Raw genomic sequence first — 13,034 nt, forward strand, 5'->3', positions numbered from 1 at the left:
GATGATCGAGCACTTGTCCATGAATGGCAGAGGTCCTGAGTTCGAGTCTCGATCCAGCACACAACTTTAATCTGTCAGGAAGTTTCATAATCGTGATTGCATTGTAAATAACTAACTTAGTGTTGATAGTTACAGCATTATTGAAAGCTAGGTCACTAAAGGCTGCAAACGTAAATTCATGCTTTGATAGAATGGAAATAATCGTGGGAATCCAAAAGAATGAACTCCCACCTCTTACTTGACTTAGTTTCTCCTGTGTTAGGTAGCATATCACACAAGTTTTCGCCAGCAAACTCGATCAGCTGCCAGGTTTGTAGCTTCCTCCCATTTCATGTCCATATATTGAAGATCCTCAGTAAAACTTGGTTTCCAGGTGTTAAAATGTCTTCCTCTATTTCTGAATGCATCCATTGGTTTCCACAACAGTGCTGGTTTTATGCATACAACTGTCACTAACTGCTAAATTCATATCGCTTTTATGAGCATCTTGCACTTTTATACAGTCGCTTACCTTGCCCCCAAGTTCCACTGTATCTTATCTATTTTTCCCCAAGATCTTTTTCCACTGATTTGATTTTAGATTTTACTATTACAACTTTGTCTGTAATTTTCTTCATATCCACTCGGACACATTTTAATTTATCATCAGTTGCTTTTTCAAGGTTACCCGTAATTTTTCAACTTCATTGTTCATAGTGGAACCTATTTCAGTTCACATTGTACCCACATCAGTCCGAATTGTATCCGTGACTGTTCGCAATGTACCTATATCTGTTTGAATTGTACTAATATTATTTGCTATTTTATTCATATTATTTCCCAATCCCTGGATCATTTGCATTAGCTGAGACATCATATCTCCCTCACATTCATTCCCCTTGCCTGAATTCCTGCTAGCTACACTTTCGCACTCCGATTTCGGGCTAACCGGCTCACTTCCGTTTTCAGAATTACGCATACTAGGTGACTGTTTTATATTCACGAGATCTATAAGTGGAGCTTGAACTTCAGAGTTAAACAATATCTCACTATTTGCGCAGGCACTTATCTAATCTGAGATGGTTCCCTCTTCCATGGTGATGCCGTCAGTTGTAGTGGAAGTCGACATTGAAGACTGCCCTGGAGTACTCGAAGACGCTGCCGTCGTACTGCTATTGATATGCATCCGCCACTGGAAGTCGCCTGATGTAACTGTTGCTGCTGCCGGTTACCGCATGTTCCAGCCGTCTCCAATACCGCTGTCCGTTAAACATGCTAACCACTGCCGTTCCCTGCACTCAACTTATTTAGACTCTGAGCCCCCACGCAAATTGCCTTTAACGTGACAGATTAGGGCCTCTATCAATAGCATGTGTTGTGAAAATTACTACATAATTTCGCTATTTCCAAATCCCTACTTATGGGGAAAAAAACCGACCTCACACTGTGTTTTGTGAGAGGATCACTTTGCATAGTACACTGAATAACAGAGAGCAAAGGAATTACCACTTTGCAGGACACAAATTCCAGCCGAGCCCGAACCCCCAATTCTGGGCTTTCAAATAAAAAATGTGGCCCTCAACTAAGTACCCTCTGACTCAGAGTTGAAATATTAAAAGTTTTGGCTGGTTTCGTTGTCTAGGGGGTAGGATATGTAGTAGCCGTATTATATGCCAAATACTGTTCAGTCCACAGTATACAATATGAATGCACACATGAATCAAATGGTTGAAGGTTCCTATCACTGGGCAATTGCAAATTTTGAATGTAACATAGAAATTTATAAATGAAAGATTGCAATTAAATAAAATCTGCATGTCCTATCTTAACAACTTTAAATTATTAGTACGATAACAGAAGTACTTTTAAGAATGCTGTTCATTTCTGCAAAACACTTATTGGTGTCAATGGCCCAGCAATTAAATAAAATATAAGTTGAATAACAGGGAAACAATAGATTCCTACTTCACGTAATTAGTTATGAACAACAACATAGCTCGCGAGATATTCAGTCTAAATGCATACTACGTCTTCACTGCAGAAGCCACAGAAATCTCACAAGTGAACAAGTCGGCACTACGAAATATTTCTACCTCCCGCGACCAGTCGTAAACATATCCACACACTCCAAGTATTTTCTGTGACCATCCGTCGCACCTTCCTGTCCAGCACTCCCTCGTGTCCTGTGTGACCCGATGTTCCTCCCCTCTTCCATACAGTCTCTCCATTGACTTCAGTCGCCTACCGTAGAAACGAGCGCTGTGATTGGCTAGAGCACTCGCGCCATGTCTCCAAGCCAATGCACACTCACAAACATATTGAAACACATACAAAATACTGGATTTACATTTAACTAACTTGAAATTAAATAAATTTTCCTACAGCAGGACCATAAACACGCTCTCCCACACATTGCTAAATACATAAACAAATTAAATAAACATATATCAAAGGCAGATTAAAACTGTGTGCCGGACCGAGACTTGAACTCAGGACCTTTGCCTTTCGCGGGCAAGTGCTCTACTGAGTTCGAGTCTCGGCCCAGCACACAGTTTTAATCTGCCACGAAGTTTCATATCAGCGCACACTCCACTGCAGAGTGAAAATCTCATTCTGGATATATCAAAGGAATAGAAGCAAAAGTAGGCCAGTAGCCTAATCTCTCTGTGCTTTCCAAAACACAGTAAATATTTGACCAATTTCTTTATGAATAGTATATATCGGATATAAACAAAAACATAGACGAATAAATATATATTTATAAGTATATTTATGGCCTGATGCGATCAATAATAATTGGCCACTTTGACCTCCAATAACTCAAGTTACATGCCTGTAATTCATACCAATGTAGGTTCACACTAATAGCTTTCTAAAGACACGTCAGTTGACAAAATGGGATGTACCGTTTAGATTTTGGAAATTTGTTGCTGAGTGTTACTTGTATAATTTACAGTCAGATATTAAACTTTAAACTAATAAAGATATTGAAAATCTGATCACACCATCAGAATCGTCGTGCAAATAATGGCAATGTACATGTTTCTTTTTGAGGTATCATGATTCCTCTGGCCACTATTAATTTCTACGTGAACTGTGAAATTTCTGCCATTATGGTTTCACAAAGTCCACCATCTTTGGCACTTCAGGCATACAAATCTCCTTCATCGACACAAAGCACCTTCCTCAACACAGTGTCAACATGGAATTCCCAGCCACACAGTCGGCCTGGACCAAATGCTGGGGCTGCCCCACTTGCTCCGGGCTACTGTTCAGCACCACATGGTCGTGGTTGCTAACAAGCCCCAGCTTGCCGAGTAGCCCGTGCCAGCCATGCCAACTCCAAACTTGAATATTTTCAGGGCGCCCCAGCTCACCCGTTACCTACACACACACACACACACACACACACACACACACACACACACACACACACACACACACGCACGCCTCTGCATGGTGTCAGCTGGATACACATGCCAGTGCTGCATTTCGCCTGGTGGACTAGGTTGGGTGAGGTGGGTAGAGGGGGAGAGAGGCGGGAGGCAGGAAGAGGGGTTGGGGGTGGGTGACTAGTGGCTTGGAGGGAGGCAGCTGGTTTGCCGCCCAGGAGTGTGGTAGGGAGGAGTGGCATGCAGTGAAGGTGACATGGAGACATGAATTGGGATAGGGTGCTAGGATGGAGAAACGGAAAATGTTGGGTAAAGAATGTGAGGACAGTGAGTTACCAGAGGTCAAGGCCAGGACGATTACAGGAGCAAAGGATGTTTCACAAGAATAACACCCATCTTCGTAGTTCGTGCCATTGGATACACATCCTTCATCTTATGGCAGTGTTGCTGTTACTTTTTATGCAACCCTAGTAGTTCACTGAGAGTTGGATTGTAAGAGGCTCTGATGTTTGTGACCATAGATTCTGAAAGTACTGCAACCCTTTACTTAGGGGGATGGGATTCACGTTCACATTTTGTTTTATCTCCCCGTTTAGCTTTTTAATAGTTTCGAACACCTGTGTTTGGGATCTGCATATATCGTGTTCTAAATGGGACACAAATTCTTCCCAACTCTATCTCTGTGTTATATCACTTTTCCTATGATATTCTATTGTATCTTCATGTTTTCATGTTGACAGATATTACACAATGCTTCTCATTTGTCTTTCAAAGCCTTTTCTTCAGAATCTACTTCACACATGGAACATGGAACAGTTTTCTTACTGTGTTTACCACATGTGTATATCTCTTTATTGATGCAGAGTATTGTTGATTTGTTCACTTTGCCTTGCTATTCTGCTTTTGACTGGCTTTTAATAGTACACAGATGACATATACCTTCATGAGCATCCGTTGCACTAAAGTTCTTATTGATTTTCTGTCGGAGAATACACTCTATTGCTGAAACCACAGACTTATGCAGTCCTGCAATATTCTGGCCATCAGTGCCATAGAATCATTTCATTTCATTTTCTTATTCCAGCCTGGGAAGTTGAGTAGAAATAATGTGTAATCATTTATGGCTGCTATATCCACAAGAAGAAAAGGTAGATAGTTTAACATCCAATCGATGATGCCATTAGATATGGAGCAAACCTTGAATTTGATAAAGAAATTGCCCATGCCCTATTAGAAGGAGCCATCCTGTCATTTGGTTTCAGCAATTTAGGGAAATCATGGAAAACCAAAATCAGGATTGTGTGTCGGGGATTTGAACCAGTTCTCCCAAATTTGAGTCCACTGGGCTAACCACTATGCCACAAGACTGTAAACAGTGGAAAATAGCCACCTGCTTGTAGCTCTCTTATTTGAATATTTCCTTACCATTTTGTCAGTTGTCTCATCTGTCTGTCATAAACCAAAGAGAAATGAACCATGCCCATTCTAAAACTATTGTTGCTATGCACACAGAGAAATTTTATGTCTGGGTTTCTCATATTACCGCAGCACTATTATTTATTGTATAAGACATTTGTCGAGAAAAGTTACACCTACTACTAAAGGGAGGGGGACTTATGACCACCTCTGTTAGGCTAAAATTTTTGGATTAAGTTTAAGTTAAGAATTTAAAACAATTATAGACTCTGGTAGAGGATTTCATTAACAACAGCATATTTTCTCAAAATTGTAAAATATGAAGTACATGACTACATTACAGTGAGTACAAAAGGCTGATTTAAAGTATCCTATGAGCCCCTCCCTTCCTTGGTTGATATTGCTGGGTTAATGAGCACTAAGTGAAGCCCCAGCGTGGAAGCTTGTAAGGCCATTTGGCAGTCGAATTGTAAATATCCTCAAGCTGTAATAGTTAAATTTGAATAAATTGTTTGTGGCTCGTGGCTGTATTTAAGTTACAATCTTTCTAACTCTTATCACATCAACAGTACAGCAACATTTCTCATAATGTCTGCTCTCAACAAGATAGCATTTTTTGTCTTCTGTTGACAGTAATATGTGTAAGGGAAAGGGTATACACAATTATTCTGCTGCAAATAAAGATAGAAAATTGTCAACCAGCCATGTTCAATGCCACGCCAGACATAGACGCAAACTTGAGTGCTTTCTGCCACTGGTAATTTCTTGGATTTCTAAATTTCACCTGTTGCTAGCAATTTATTGGTATCTCATCTTGACTCTAATGACTTACCTGCATATTCTCTTAACGATTTCATTTGTAATCCCATTTGTCCTAGATGTAGGAACCTACAGATCTCTGTCTCCTTTCACTAAATTTTCTCATTTTCAGAAAACTGAAGGAGAGATCTGTTTTACTTCCTAAAAACATTCAACAGCCAAGATCGCACATATGTTTATCGATTTCGACAGAAGTTGCTGCCGTCTTCAGGTCTCACAAAAACTTAGCGTTATGAAATGTGTGTGTGTGTGTGTGTGTGTGTGTGTGTGTGTGTGTGTGTGTGTGTGTGTGGGTGGGTGGGTGGGTGGGTGGGTGGGTGGGTGTGTGGGTGTGGGTGGGTGTGGGTGGGTGTGTGGGTGTGTGTGTGTGTGGGTGTGTGTGTGTGTGTGTGTGTGTGCACAGACATTTTATAATGTATTGATTCGTATCCACATGAGAATATATCCAACGTAAAATGAACGTGTTTCATAACAGAAAGATTTTGTAAGATCCGAAGATGACAGCAAAGTCTGTCGAAACTGCTTGTTTTAAATAATGAAATGTTTATGCGATCTTGGCTGTTCAATGTTTTTAGCATTTCTTCTTTCGCTTATGCCTTGTATACTGCTGCCATGTAATTAGAATGTTATTTAAAGCTACAGAAGTTGATTTTTCTGGAAAAATATTGATGGAATAGTCATAATTGTAATTAATCCAGTCGTACAAGTTAGACTGTTTAGTATCACAGCAGAAACATTTACCATTGGTGAATGTTCGTATAAAACACAAACACAAACAACCTAATAAGAGTCTATCATAACAACTAACTCCACAGTTGGGTCAAGGGTATTGTGTCATTCTGACTGAACATCACTTGATCCCCTACATAAGTCACTGGACAGCAGTATGGAGATGTATATGATCAATGCATAATTTTACTGGTCATTAATATCAACTTTCATAATCTCTAGTAACTGTGTTCCCCTCAAATAGCATCTCAGTTGTCCTCATATTGCTGAGTGATCCTCACTCCATTCCTGGAAAAAAACAATCCATAACAATACTGGTTATCGAATCAGGCTTTTCCATGAGAGCAGCAATGTTAATTGCTTTAAAAAGGGGAATAATAACAATAGTAACCTTGCAGATTTAAGACTCAATGTTAATTAATTCTTAATCAAACCCATGTGTGTGCCTTTTTTAGTGTCTTGTGTACATACACTCTTGTTTATAAATCCTTTGCTGAAAATAAGTATTAATTTGTATTGAGAACTAATATAATGTGTACATAAACTGTAACAATGGGTCCATGTTCTCCCTACTCAAAATGTGTTTTAATATAATTGTCATCAAAGTTGTAGTGTGAGAAACCTTTTTCAGTATTTAAAGGCTAGCAGATGCATGAAAGTACTTTGATTTGTGACCTTCAGTAGTTCACTACAAGAGTCAAATGTAGAAGCTGCAACACTATAAAATTGTCTTAAGATGCATGACCGGTTGATTAATGACACTTAGTGCACGGACTGGCTGTTGACCCTCAGTACAAACAAATATTTATGTGTTGCTTGTAAATAGATGGAAGTACCAGTTACTAAGAAGACATTTCTGTACTCATTAGTGGAGTATGTTCAAAAAACAGTTATTATTGTTTGATAAAACAGCAGCCAGTTACTGGGAATAGCCACAACTGTAAAATACCTATGACTTTGCATCTAAATCAGTTTCAAGGGGTACAACCACATAAAATTAATTGTAGGAAAGACATAGGAATAGACGAGATTCAGAGAAGAATTTCACGTTCAATTATATTTTGTTTAATTATTGTGTGAGCATCATAAAGATGCTTGTCTGGTTGCATTGGCAGATGCTATAAGAAAGGCACTGTATTGTTTCCTCTCCTATGTTGTCGTGGTCTTCAGTCCAAAGACTAGTTTGATGCAGCTCTCCACACTACTCTATCCTATGCAAGCCTCTTCATCTCCAAATTACATCAGTTTGGACCTGCTTATTGTATTTGTCTCTTGGTCTCCCTCAGGGTTGGTTCGAGAACATTTTTCCAGATCATTTGGCACCCCCTCCTCATTTCCCTCATACACTTTCACCCCTACTAACTGTGATATGCATTGTATACAAGTCTTGTACTTGGGCACCCCTGCCACCCATCTCAGTGTGGTACCCAAGCAAGTGTCCTGTATAAAAATCTTAACAGCGGCAGTGTCCCTCTCAGCTTGGCACCCCAAGCAGTGGCTTCTGTCACTTGGACCTTACACTGGCCCTGGTCGCCTTCTACAATTTTTAACCCCCACACTTCCCTCCAATACTAAATTAATGAGTCCTTGAGGTCTTAGAAAGTGTCCTGTCAACTGATCCCTACTTGTAGCCAAGTTATGCCACAGGTTTATTTTCTCTCCATTTATATTCAGTACTTCCTCCTTAGTTACATGATCCATGCCCCCAGTCTTCAGCCTTCAGCCTTTCATTTCAAATGCTTCTTCTATTCTCTTCTTGTCTGAACTTTTTACTGTCCACATTTCACTTCCATACAAGGCTACACTCCAGACATGTGCCTTCAGAAAAAGACTTCATAATGCTTAAATTTGTATTCGATGTTAACAAGTTCCTCTTCTTTAGAATCACCTTTCTTTCCATTGCCAGTGTACATTTTATATCGTCTCTGCTTTGGGCATTGTCAGTTATTTTACTGCCCAAATTTTTAGTGTCACATTTTTTGAATCGAATGCCCTCAGCATTGCCTGATTTCTTTCAACTACATTCCATTGCTCTTGTTTTGCTTCTGTGAATATTATCTTATATTCTTCTTTGAAAACACTGTCCATTCCATTCAACTGATTTTCCAAGTCCTTTGTTGTCTCTGACAGAATTATAATGTCATCAAAAAAACCTCAAAATTTTTATTTCTTCTCCCTGAGCTTTAATTCCTTCACCAAATTTTGCTTTCATTTCCTTTATTGCTCGCTCGATGTACAGATTGAATAACACCGGAGACAGGCTACGACTCTGTTTCATTACCCTATCAACCATTGCAAGATAAGTCTTCTGGTCAGTATTGCCTTGTGTGTTCCTACATTCCTCCGGAACCCAAACTAATCTACCCAGAGGTCGACTTCTACCAGTTTTTTCATTCTTCTGTAAATAATTTGTGTCAGTATTGTGCAACCATGACATTTTACATTGATAGTTAGGTAATATTCACACCTTTCAGCACCTGCTTTCTTGTGAATTGGAATTATTACATTCTTCTTTGACATCGTGCACATCAGGTTGAATATTTTTGTCATGGCCGGCTCTCTCATGGATATGTGTAGTTCTTCTTTGACATCGTGCACATCAGGTGGAATATTTTTGTCATGGCTGGCTCTCTCATGGATATGTGTAGTTCTAAGGGAATGCCATCTACTACTTGGGTCTTGTTTGAGTTAGTGAAAGTGCTCTGTCAAATTCTTCTTGAAGTATCATATATCCCATCTCATCTTCATCTACTGCCTCTTCCCTTCCTATAGTAATGGCTTCAAGTTCATATTTCATGTATACCCTCTCTATATAGATTCCCTCTGCCTTTCAGCTTTCCATTCTTTCCCCCTCCCCCGTATGTCTGACGAAACGACAAATACAGTAACATCAGAGATTAGAGCCAATAAGATGCACACTGTTAGGTGGCTACTGGAGTATAAATATATATGTACTCAGTTAATGAATGAGATATTTCATGCCATGAAACATAGAAACTTTATGTCAAAGATATGCAACATATGTATGGTATTTCAGTCTAGATCAGTGGTCTGTTCTTGGAAAGCTTCTATCTTGTTATCCAACTGCAAAGAGCTTATGTGAAATCTTAAGTGTGTAATTGATACTGGGTGTAGGAAAGTGCATAGTACATATGAGATGCTAAAAAAAGTTCTGGAGTACAGGTTTTGCAGATGATTTAACTAAGCTGATTTAGTGTATATGAATATGTTCATGTTAATAAATTGTAATCAGTTTTTTGCAACATCAGATAAAATTGATTGTTTGTGTCTCTCATATATTTACATTGGAACATATAGTTTTAATCTGTTTTGTGTAATATGCATACTGATTAGTTCAGATGGTAATGTATTTACTTTAATTGCAGGAATGTTCAACTGCTAGCAGTAATTCTCCAGCTACTAGCATATCTCCAACACTCAATCAGCTATCACCCTGGCTTGTATCATCGGAGTCTGTCTTTCCATCTAGTGTTAAAAACAAATCAGAAACCATTATTCAGAGGAAAACTGTGATTACCACAGAACTCTAAATTGTAGTATAATGTTTTCAACATCACATTCTACATTTCGTATTTTGGAACTATACCATGTGTATGTCCTCATGAAGTATTACTGAAGGAGATTTTGTTTTGTATTTCCATTTCTTGCTATTTATGTTTTGAAAACAGTGCATACGTTTGTTCATGTGGCAGTGGATGCATGTCACTTCAAATTTTAATATATATTGTTTTCCATTGGATATGTATTAGAAACATATGTAACTGTGATAAATTATTTTTGGAACCAAGATATTTTCTGAAATAAGACACATTAGGTTGCTATAGCAAAGAGAATAGTAATTTAAATGTTATGTTTCCTTTATGAATCTCATGTACTTAATGTGACCCCTTGGCAGCCCAGTCTAACAGGGTTTTGAAGGAGTTTTGTCTCTGTAGAGTAGTTTATTATAGTTCATATTCATTCCATAATTATTTATATTTTTCCAATTTCCACTGATAATGTGCCTTGTACTAGTCCTTTATGTGTGGTACCAGTAAGTGAAAATTTAGTCCTTAATAATGTGACCGTCCATATTATAGCAGCTATAAAACTTACCTTCAAACAATGTGAAAGACTGAATTGACTACAGTTATTTTTTACTACATTGACAGATACATCATTTATAATTTTTTATCACACAGAAACACATTTTTGCAGATATCGAATGAGATTAGAATGGACAGAATAGGAGGTGAAGGAACTGTAGGTGCTATTAGCTTTGATTTTTAGTATTTCTTGTGTTTTTATGTCAATTTTTATTTTCTTGTAACTTGTCATGAATACTTAGTTATACCACACTTGTCCTAGAGTTTACAGTAACTTGTAGGCAAAGTGCCAATTAAATTGTGATGTTGTTTATTTTGTTGTGTATACTTTGTGCAAAATCTAAACATTTTTGTTATTGTCTGTACTGTCTGTTGGGATATGTTAAAAGTCCTATCCACATCAAAATAATAGGATATGTTTTGCACAGTCTTCTTTTGAGAGTAAAGCAACTGAATTCTAAATCTTTGTATTGTGCCGATTCTCCATTTTGCTTTCTAAACCCTGTTTTTACTGTAGTAATTTGTGTTGTTATATGGTGTTAATGGTTCAACGAGAAACATTCCTGAATTAACCATAAAGAGGTTATAACCGTCCTTTGATAGTTCTCTATTTCTTGCTTATCTCTATACAATAATATTTTCTGATATACTGTAGTCAGTGATTTTGAACAAACATATACCTTATATAGTCTTAAGAGAAGCAAGAAATGTTGCAGTACTTAAATAAGAGAATCTTTGTGATATGACTCCTCAGAGTATTTTAAAGTATATAGTTGTTTCAAGGGAATATTTTATTATGTGTTTATATTTAAAGCTGTCGGTGTGTACCTTCAAATCGACTGCAGATGAGATTTTTCCATTTTAATAGATTTATAACAGAGTTCACAATAGAGATTTTACATTCAGATGTGCGCTATATAAGCATGATATATGTTGTTATGCCTTATAAGTGAATAGAAACCAATAAATGAGTTTTCAATTGTGTTTGTAATTATTATTTCCTCCTCTTCATGTAGAAAGTAGACGTGAGTTGTCATTGATCTAGAAGTGAGTCATCATTGATCTGCTAAGCAAATCCAATGATTACACAAATAATTACACACTGCTGGCCATTAAAGCTGCAAAATAAAGGACAAAAAATAATGAAATTTTACTAATGTGTATGTACAGTATACTACGAAAATGCGTGATTAAATTTGTATGTGATTGGTGGGTCTAAAGGGTGCAAAAGTTAGTACACACAGCTGCTACCTCTGGCAGCAACATTGAGTCTAACTCAGCTGAGCATAGAGTCGAACTGAGTTTGGATGTCAGATACAGATGTGACATTCCATGCTGCTTTAGCTCTGTGCCAGAGTTCATTGATCATAGTGGCCGACGAGTGGCGATGTGCCATTCACTTAGGAATCTGTGACCAGATGTTATGGTTGAGAAATCTGTAGATGTGCTGGTCAGGGCAACCGTCAAAACATCATCTGTATGGAGATACATCAGGATCGTACAGGCAACTTGCAAACTTACACTGTCTCGTTGAAAGACAATGTCGAAGACAGAGCACAGCCACTAGCCTTAACTGGTCATAAATGCAACAACTGATATTAAATTACTGGCTTTGTGAGCCATAGATGCTTGTGTTGTGTACACAGTGACATCTTGTACCATCACACCTGGTAGTGGACGACGACAAACGAAATGTGGCAACTTTCATTCTCCTCAGGGCTGCTGTACAAAAATACATCCATTATAATGCTGTTCCGATAATTGAAAGTTGTTGTAAACACGACTTGCCACTCCCACATCCAGTATTATCGCAAGTACCACTGTCGGCGCACCTCTCTCTGCTGCCACGCTGAGGAAAGCCGTGACTGTGTTCCCTGTTCTGACAGTCTAATGCTTCAGACATTGCCACACTGGATCTGATACTTGTCGTGCTTTGAGCAGTTTTATTTCCTGACTTGAGCTATGTGATGTAGATGCAGAATTGAGCAAATGATACTTCTGTCCTCTTGGGCACTAGTGCATGGGCCATTGATCCTGCATAACATTGAGTGTTGCCCTCTCGAATCTGTCTATTCTGTATTTGTGTGACGGTTGTGGGATCACGACTGACATAAGCAGCAACATTGTGAAACAATAAACTACAGTTTCGATGGGCCACGATCCTACTGCTGTTGAGTTCTGACATGCTGGTAGATGTTTCTATTTCTTACGTGAGTCATACCATGATGATCTCATACAGAGCCACATCCAAATGCAATTTATAAATGATTAATCCACTGCATAATATTTCTTCTCATACAGAACATAGGTAGGGTTATTGCTACCTACTTTGTGCTGTTGAACTGAAATGCTAATTGTTTACATACACAAGCATGTAGTACACTTAATGCTGACTTGACATTTGTTATTTATCGCGTGTTTTTAATGTTGAGCAGTGTGTATGTAATTATTCAGATGCAGAGGAAGGTCAGCTGGTCATACAGGTAAAACTCTTATTGTCAGTCCATTTAATTCTTGCGTGGACACCATTATTTATAAGCATCGGGAATGCTACCTGTGAAGATTTCTTAAAATATATACTCATCGACAGATT

The 13,034-nt window shown here is 38.3% G+C and overlaps 1 protein-coding gene across 1 annotated transcript in view; it reads left to right on the forward strand.

The window, feature by feature from the left end:
• Positions 1 to 11,425, forward strand: part of LOC124722164 (band 4.1-like protein 5) — a 147,279-nt gene extending 135,854 nt beyond the window's left edge. The window contains exon 17 of the mRNA XM_047247366.1: positions 9,722 to 11,425. Coding sequence (XP_047103322.1) covers positions 9,722 to 9,886 — 165 coding nt within the window. The 3' untranslated portion in view covers positions 9,887 to 11,425. The remainder of the gene's footprint in view (positions 1 to 9,721) is intronic.
• Positions 11,426 to 13,034: the final 1,609 nt, after the last annotated feature.

The sequence above is a fragment of the Schistocerca piceifrons genome, chromosome X, assembly GCF_021461385.2.
Source record: "Schistocerca piceifrons isolate TAMUIC-IGC-003096 chromosome X, iqSchPice1.1, whole genome shotgun sequence".
Classification (NCBI taxonomy): Eukaryota; Metazoa; Arthropoda; class Insecta; order Orthoptera; family Acrididae; genus Schistocerca; species Schistocerca piceifrons.